The sequence below is a fragment of the Squalius cephalus genome (genome assembly GCF_949319135.1).
Source record: "Squalius cephalus genome assembly, chromosome: 9".
In the NCBI taxonomy this organism is placed as follows: Eukaryota; Metazoa; Chordata; class Actinopteri; order Cypriniformes; family Leuciscidae; genus Squalius; species Squalius cephalus.
Genome location: NC_137130.1, coordinates 19,460,677 through 19,469,761, shown reverse-complemented (window position 1 = coordinate 19,469,761; position 9,085 = coordinate 19,460,677). Strand labels below are relative to the sequence as shown.

At 38.2% G+C, this 9,085-nt stretch overlaps 2 protein-coding genes across 34 annotated transcripts in view; one reads left to right on the top strand and one right to left on the bottom strand.

Annotated features, from left to right (window-relative positions):
• Nucleotides 1-2,147: 2,147 nt before the first annotated feature.
• LOC307164547 (ribosyldihydronicotinamide dehydrogenase [quinone]-like) lies at nt 2,148-3,977 on the bottom strand. The gene is made up of 6 exons (XM_079881516.1): nt 3,900-3,977; nt 3,611-3,778; nt 3,378-3,508; nt 3,169-3,282; nt 2,659-2,760; nt 2,148-2,547 (listed from the first exon to the last, which is right to left on the bottom strand). Exons 1-6 carry the CDS (start codon nt 3,901-3,903, stop codon nt 2,248-2,250), a joined length of 819 nt encoding a protein of 272 aa, XP_079737642.1. The 5' UTR covers nt 3,904-3,977; the 3' UTR covers nt 2,148-2,247.
• Nucleotides 3,978-4,567: 590 nt separating this feature from the next.
• The window catches only part of lrrfip1a (leucine rich repeat (in FLII) interacting protein 1a), a 36,272-nt gene continuing 31,754 nt past the window's right edge, over nt 4,568-9,085 (top strand). For 23 of the 33 annotated variants that reach the window (XM_079881504.1, XM_079881503.1, XM_079881498.1 and 20 more), the window contains exon 1: nt 4,680-5,263. In XM_079881504.1, the coding sequence (XP_079737630.1) occupies nt 5,174-5,263 (90 nt within the window). In that variant the 5' untranslated portion in view covers nt 4,680-5,173. Of the gene's footprint in view, nt 5,264-9,085 lie in introns of all 33 variants that reach the window. The other 10 variants (XM_079881488.1, XM_079881483.1, XM_079881486.1 and 7 more) reach the window with 2 other exon arrangements.

The window sequence follows — 9,085 nt, the reverse complement described above, 5'->3', positions numbered from 1 at the left end:
TCTGCAATCCCGGAGGCCGCAATTTCAGGACCGCAGTTCTAGGACCGCATTTCTAGGACCCTCGTTTTTGTGTGTGTGTGTGTGTGACAGCATTAAAATGACGACGTCACACAGATGTCTCCGGGAGGTGCGTGTGCTATCGGTGTGTGTCCTCTTTCTTTTGTGAAATAACGGTAAATCACTTTATTTGTGTGTGACTAATGTCCAATCTTGACACAGGTTAATTCATTATGATCAATATGTCACTTTTTATTGTAGGCCTAAACCTGTGGTAAAACATTGATGCGTGGTTATAAATCTTTAAGTAAACAATAAAAATGTCAGCAAGGTCGCTTTTATCATATTCGTTTTGCGATCTCGCTAGTTTCCAGTGATTTGTTTCTATAGTTTTCTGATAAAACTTCCATTTGATGGTGAAATGATGGGTTTGTATGACTTTGTTCCAGAGAGGAGTGTTAAGCGCGCGCGGACGAGGCATTTGACGCGCTCGCCGTTGTACTATTCTTTGAAACGAAAGGAGACGACTCGGACTAAATGTCCTCTAAACAATCAGGAATCAGCGGTGAGAAGAAGTAAGGTACACACGTGACAATGTTTATTTTAGTAGCCTACACTAGCCTACCAATATGCTACAAAAGAATAGTGTTAGTAAACCTTGAGATTATTAGCCTACTTGTGACATCAGAACAAAATATATGGATATGAGAACATGTATAGGCTACAACTAAATTTACGATCTCTTAAACATTTTCATTTAGTTTTGTGAAAATTATTAAACATGGACGTTTATAGGCAAGTATACTCAAATCACTATGCAGGTCTGAGTGGTTACTAGAGAGAACGCTTGGAAATGATCTGCACAGACAGTATATGCATCAATAATATGTGAAACAGCAATGTAATGAATTAAAATGGCAAAATGCTACATTGGTGTCACATCATTGATCTGATTACCTCAAACTCTATTTCTCATCCAACATTTAACTTGGTTAAAAGAGATTACAATTTTCACTTGTACACAAAACAGTTACAGCGCATAACTGGTTTAATCTTAAACGACAGTTCCCATCCATTGCACACAGAGTTTCAGCTTCTACCCTCTGGGCGTAGGTTTATGTGTTGAACAAAAATACACAAAAACAGTTTTGTCCCTGCAGCCATTACATTGAGGAATAAGTCATAGCTATATTTTGCACAGGTGTTTACTTTGCTTTTATGTATGTATTCATTTACTCTGGACCAGTAAGAACTTTTACTTTTTGAATAATGCGTGATACGTGCTCCTTTGTTTTCCATATGTGTGTATGAGGACTCTACTGCAAACAAAATCTACCTTCGGGTACAAATAAAGTAACTTGAACTTATTGGTTCATTCACACAGAAAGCAGAAGAAGGGCTCACACTCTTAAAGAGTAATATATTCCAAATTTTCTGGGATTGTACCGGTTTCTAGATTACATTTGATTACAACTTAGGATCTGTTTAAGATTACATAAGAATCCAAATGCATTTCAAAGCTTTATCGGCAGACATCTGCAAAGCACTTTGATGCAGAAAAGGACATGTCTCCAATAAATTTCCATAGGAAATGGGGAAGCTGTGCACATAAGACATCTTTTAGAGAGTAAATGAATCCAATTTATGCGCACCAAATAAATGTGCCATATTAAGGTGCTGCTTGTTCTTATTTAAACACGCTTATATTTGGACCATATAATTGTTCGGATAAAGCCAGCTAAGGGTGACTAATGGCAAAAACAAGGCATTACATGCGTCGCATTAGGCAATACACTTATGAGACTGCATGACTATGCAGGGAAAAGTGGTCATGTCTGCTCTTCCTCTTTGTTAAAGATTTTACCTTTTATTTGTAAAGCTCATAAGAGCTAGTCCCTGTAGGAGAGGATTGACCTGCCTGTGTAACTGCCATTAAATGCAGACTTTCACTGTCAAGCTCTCAGATTCCATGTTTTCTGGGTAAACTGTTACAAGACCACTAAAGCAGCAAAACAAAAGTCAGGAAATACTTGACTAGGGAGCACAGATCAACCACTGTTTTGGTCTCTAAATTTCCCAATCTGATATTAACTTTAGGAAATAAGCTAGGAGTTGTGGGTTCCACATGGCTTAAAATGAATTACAATACTCAAATTCACATGAACAGTTTATTCACATCAAAAAAAAAAAATTATGCTTCATGATAGTTAGACAGGAACATGGCCACATGGGGACAGTGTTGCTCATATCTCACACCCCAGCTTTCATCTGACTGTGCGGTGGCAGAGGTTTCTCCAGGTGGTGACCCACAGTGAGACCGAAGGGGGAATCAGCCTGCTTTTCATGAACTTCAGGCTTCAGCTGAAAGCCTTTCACCTTATCAAAACTGTCCACGGGTGGGAAGGAGAGAGGCGCTTCGCTTAAAAGACCTTGAAGACGAGTACGCCAGCCTTTCAACAGGCTGTCACGAGCCTCAGCAGAGAGATGTGTGGGTGCCCAGAAGACCTGTGGTGCGAGGACCTGGAAGCCACAGTAATTGAGGACACCATTCTACGAAAGAAAACATTAGCACAGCAGTCCCAGGTTAATATGACGTGCGAAATCAAATAGTGCAAAATTAAGCCTGGTTGAGGTAAAAGAATAAGGGATGAAGCTTCTTACCTGAACTGGCCACAGAGTAACATTCATATCTCCATTGATCCCATTGGAGCTGAACATGGTCTCATGGGAACCAGTGGTGAATGATAACATGGCTTTCTTTTCCTGACACAAGTTAAAAAAACATCTCCAGTTACTATCGTAACCTCGGTTCCCTGAGAGGCGGGAACGAGACATTACGTCGTCTATGACTTATATGAGGGGAGGAGTTCCCATATACACGTCATAGACAACGTAATGTTGAGTTACCGCCTTGAAAGGGAACGTCTCCGTTTACTATCGTAACCTCGGTTCCCTGAGAGGCGGGAACGAGACATTACGTTATCTATGACGTATATGGGAACTCCTCCCCTCCTCATATACATCATAGACGACGTAATGTTGAGTTACCACCTTGAAAGGGAATCCACTCACCTATTAATAATCTGCTCACATCTCATTAAATAACCAACATTTAACCTTTTCTGATTAACGCATGCAATGAAAGATTAGTTTGTGATTTGAAGGCCTTACCCTGAAGATGCCCGCACTGTAGCGCTTTTCTGAGGTGTATGCAAAACCAAGGGTAAGAACCCGATCCATCCAGCCTTTCATGATGGCAGGAACCGAGAACCAGTACATGGGAAACTGCAAAAGAAAGAACAAACTAAAGAACTACAAGCACCCAAAAGCAACAAAAATAAATTAAACGAAATCCGGTTTCTGATATATAGAAGCTTCACCTGAAAAATAACAATATCTGCTTCTTTTAGTTTCTTGTGCTCCTCTACAATATCAGAAGCTAGTCGTCCCTCCTGCCAGGCCAGCATGGTCTCCTCTCCATAGCAGAAATGTTCTGGGTTCTTCACTGCTCCTGAAACAGAAAATTGTGCAAAACAGCCATTGCACTCCAATAAAGGGCAAAAGACAAGTTAAGTTTAATATTTTCTAAACAAATATAACACTGCCTCCACACCAGTAATATCCTCCTTGGTTGCTGTGGCCTCGAATTTCATTTCATACAGGTCAGAAACAAGAACATTGCAGCCCTGTTTCTTCAGCACATCTACAGCAGCATCTTTAACAGCCGCATTGAAAGATCCAGCACTCTGGTGCGCATACACGATCAACACTGTCTTTGCAGCTGAAAGAGAAGAGAAAAATCAAACAATCAATCAACTGCAGCAACAAAAGAAACAAACAAATATAAACTGCAGCAACAAAAGAAACAAACAAATATAAACTGCAGCAACAAAAGAACATACCCATGTTTCTCACCCACAGGTCTCAGAGCATCAACTAAAACAACAGCTTTGTGAGCTTCTTTTAAAACCACAATCACCTGAGATAAATTACCTGAAAGTAATTTAGGCTACTAATTAATTAGTGTTGGCAGGCTAGAGGCTTTCCAAAAACAAAAATCTACAGCAAAAAAAGTTTAACAAAAGTGATTATTAACTGGATGCATTTCTTCTTAAAAGCGGCATATGAATCGTAAAAAATCTAAACAAAAACAATAAACTAGAATCGCATTATGCTTTTTACCACTAGATGTCAACATGCACCAGCAACTGGAGCTATAGACATAGACGTCTATTAGTGTTAGAGCCATACAAATAAAATACCTATATGATAAAGATAAAAAATAATGATAAAGATAAAAAATTAGGCCAACTATAAATTTGGTGACTCAGTTTAGACAACGAGCTGTTTTGCTTAGAAATTGTTTGTATCATGGCCAGGTTATAATTCTGGCTACAATTCTGCTAGGGAAAAGGGAAACTTTTCTGGTCTTTGGTGTAGTTTGTGTTTTTTTTAACTGATTGGTGATGTGCTTGAGACCACCTAAACCGGACACTTGGTCAGGCTGAGGCTAGTTAAACTATAGCAATATATTTTGCTATAGCAATTATAATAGCACTGCCCACCCAGCAGTGCTTTTTTTCACTTCAGAATGAAATCCAGCAGTTTATTATTGCGAAAGGCGCGTAAGCACATGGGTATGACTTTAAGAAGTGCAAGATAAGGTTTCTGTTTTTAGCAGCAGACTCCCATGATTAAAAATAGCGAAGAGGGTCTGCGAGTGCGAGCCCTAAAACTCCCCCAAAAGACGCTCACAGTCCATCCGCGCAACAATGAACTAAAAGAAAACTTTTAACCCAGCGCCAGCGGTTATACTGACAATCACACTGTTAAAGAGCCCAACTCTCTAAGCAAACAAACTCTAGTCTAGATCATTTACAGCCATTTTGGCAGCTCCTCAGAGGCGACACGTGTGTCATGAAAAGGCGTTTGCGCTCTCAGCACCGGTGACTCTTCAGTCTTTCTCAGTACAGCACTAGGAAGAGTGCAAAAAGACGGATGTAACACAATGAACCGCGTCGCGAACGACACGACGTAGCCTCGCTGTTTTTTTGGTTAGAGTTGGAAACGTGTTTTCTTTTTCTTATGCCTCTGCTGAAGGAATAACTCTCCAAAGGATCGGTTCTCACGCGTAAAGGAGCGTGTGTTTCTCGGAAAGATTTATTAAAGGTTACCAATGGGGTCTCAAGGGCCAGGACGTAAAAGAACCACCAGCAAAAATGGGTTGACTGCCGAGGAAGATGCCCTCAACGTAATCGCAAAAGAGGTAAATTGTACTATAAGGGATAAACTAATGTAATGGTCTCATTTGCAGAATTACAGGGTTAAACTCCCGTGGAAAATACGAAAAATCACATGGTTCTACATCCTGAGTCAGTTTATTTATTAAACCAAAGAGCATTACACAGTTTCACAAGTATCCAATTAACATAACAGAAGCCTAACTAAGGTAAAGTCCATGCTTTTGCCCTCACGTGGCCCTGCATTGTTCATATTTTATTCTTATGTACAAGTTGTAGATCATTTCCTTATGTCTGCTTCCTCCTAGTGTTTTTAGTTGCTTTCGCCTATCTACAAGTTCCTGAGCTGTTTTGGTCAAAGGTGTTCTTTTTCTGCATCATAGCAGTAATGTGTTTGAAAGTGCTAGCAGTGTGCAACATAAGCTGAGTTTGATGTGCTGGAACAGGTGTTTGGGTCATGGTGGAGAGAACCTTGATTTGAGTGCTTAGGAAATAATTTTGGCCAGTCAGATCTTCGACTGACATGATGTTCCTTCCTTGCACACCCATAGTGACAAGTAAAGAGTGTAATAGACAGTTATACATATCATTTGTAGCTAATGTTGCATTCTATTATTAGTAAGTGTGTTTCTGCTTGAGACATCATGCTTAGTAGTAGGCAGGATATAGAGGCCTTCTCACTCTACTGTCAGCATGCACTGTACTCTCAGTTTAGAGTGAGAAATACAGTCAGAGAAGCATGTTATATTTGTGTGTAATATGCATCTGTTTAGATACATTTATTATTGCCATTGATCATGACCTTCTGGTTTTAGGGGAAGTCTGAGTTACAGTATGAAACACTTATTGGTGTTTATGCATTATCAATAAGCTAAAATTTTTAATAAATAAACAAGTGTCAGAGGATGTGTAAAACTTTGATAGACTTTATTGATCCATTGAGTGGTATTTATTGAGGTAAGAAAATACACAAAAAGTGCTATATGATGTTGTTATTGCAGTTAAAGAGTCTGACTGCTGTTGGAAGGAAGGACCTGTTTGAAATGTTTAAAAGTAGCCTAACTTGACAATTGCCCATTTGTAAGAGTGCATTTTGTTTTCTGTAGCACATTGAGTTGATCTCTAGTAACAAGTGATCATGTGGATAAAGAGAGATTCAGGTTAAACACGCCAATGTTGTGAAACATCGAATCAGGAAGCATCTTTCAGTCCCACATTTGTATAATTTCAGCATGACCGCTAAAGTTTTTTTTTTCTGATCAAACCTGTTTCTCTTGAAATGGAAATTAATTTTTTAGTATTCTCCCATTTGGCTTTGCAACAGTGCTTTTGCAAATTTAAACAGCGAGGTCACGTAAGGTCTCATGGAGGTTTAGTTTCAGTTTGACGAAGATACTGTGGTGTAACCTTTTTTTTTTTTTTTTTTTTTTACTTGCTGCTTGGCACGTTTTCAAGGGTTTTTGAATGCCTTTACAAATAAGCTAGTTATTTAAATTTTCCTAAGACTTTTTTAATGTTTATATATTTCTTTCGGAACCACTTTATCTTCTTTTGAGGGCCTATTTCAGTATTTACTTCCTGTGTTCCATGCATGTCCCACATTTATTCACCTGGTACCTGCATTTGTTGCTGATATAGGCTGCCGTCCCACACTTGCTGCTCTCTGACAGGCTGGTATGTTGGCCCTCATGTGATCGTTGATTCTCTAACAAGAGCTTTAAAAATAGAAGGCCCTCAGGGCAGCTGTTAGTGCAGCCTCAAGACCAGACATGAAGTTCTGGGGGGCCATTACAATGAGCAGAATAGGGAACAGGGGCATCTGATGATGGATGCTATGGAAACACATGCTGATAACATCTGCATTAGTAATCCTTAATGGCCGTGCTTTTCTGCTGCTCTCTTATAGCTGGTAAGAGTGAGAAATGGCCTCAGTAAAACATGAGTCAGTGAAGGATTTCCTGTAAAACAATTTCAACAATTGCTACTCAACACTTTGATTCAGTATTTTGTTTGTCCTTCTAGTTATACAGATTAAAATTGTGGAATCTGGTAAGACAAACGCATGACATAAATAGATTGTTTTCAGCTGTATGTATTTGGTTCATGACCACATTTCGCAAAGTTTTGGCACATACTGAAAAAAGTTTCTTACAACAACACTCCTCATTTATTAGATGAGGTATTTCAATTTAAATGCAGACCAACTTCAAGGATGCATTGAATTGACCAAAATGACAGTAAAGACATTTATAATAATATTATAAAATACTTATTTTAAGTAAATGCTTTTATTTTGAACTTTCTATTCATCAAAGAATCCTGGAAAAAGGTATCAAGGTTTTTTTTTTTTTTTTTTTTTTTTTTTTTACAAAAATATTAAGCAGCACAAGTTGCACAACTGTTATCAACATTGACAATAATAAGAAATGTGACCTGAGCAGCAAATCAGCGTATTAGAGTGATTTCTGAAGGATTTTGTGACACTGATCTGAAGACTGGAGTAATAGTGCTGAAAATTCAGCTGAATTAAATTACATTTTTTAAACATAGAAAACAGTTATTTCGAATTGTATTAACATTTCACATTTCTACAGTCAGGGGAGCAGCCTGTGCTTTTATTAAGCCAATTATTATTTAAGCCAGAAAACTCAGAAACTCAGAAATGCTCTCTGCTTGTAAACCATTTTGCGTGCTGACTGATTTATTATGTGATTTATGGCGTAACTGTACCATGTCAGTCTGTATGATTAATCAGATGTGTGCAGGACAATGGTTTGTCAAAAGCTCATTTGTCACTGTCACTACCAGTGTTATTTCAAGTAAGATGAAAGTTGATTTCCAGTCTTTAGAGCAATTAACTTACAATAGGAAGTTGAGATGCTGGCAGGACTGATCCCTACTATGTAAAAGAGGCTTACAGCTGGAAATCGGCTATTGAGACAGACGCATGTTGGCAAGTCTGTTAAAAATGTGTTCAATAGTTTTGTTATAAGAGAATGATTGGATTGGTTTTAAACAACTGAGCTCTTAACTAATTGTGTGAGAATAGTTTTAGTGAGATTAGCACATGGATAGTTCAAAGTAGGCCAAGCTCTCCATCTTATTGTTTAAAACACACACACACACACACACACACGCACATGCACGCACACACACACACATTCAAAAGTGTTTGAAAAAATGAGATATATATATATATAGTATACAGCAAGGATGCATTAAAATGATCAAATGCGCATTAAAACATAATGTTATAGATTTCTGTCAAATGAATGATTTCTGAAGGATCATATGAGTATTGATGCTGAAAATTCAGCTTTGCCATCATAGGTATAAATTACATTTTAAAATATATCACAATAGAAAACAGTTATTTTAAATTGTAAAATTATTTCACAATATTACTGTTTTTACTGTATTTCTAATCACATAAATGCAGCCTTGGTGAGCATAGAGGACTTCTTTCAAAAACATTTAAAAATCGTACCGACCCCAAATATTTGATAGTGTAAACTAGCTTGTACTTAACATTTCTCATTGCTAACAGTCTCAACATTTCAAAAATGATTGTGTTAAACTTCTCCACTGGAAGCTACTAGCAAGCTCAGTCATTGGATGACACTGTGACAGTGCCAGAATGCATCTGAGATGGTTACAAGCAAATTAGGATGCCAGGCTTTGTGCTCTGGAGGGTGTTTAGATCATTAATCTGGGCTCAGACTTTGGATTGTGGGATGAGAGCTGTTTGTTAATCTAAACTCATTGTCAGGAGCAGTTTTGTATATCTGCATTCAGAAGAAGAGTCCTGACATCATAATATAATTTGTGTGCCCACACACAAATATGGG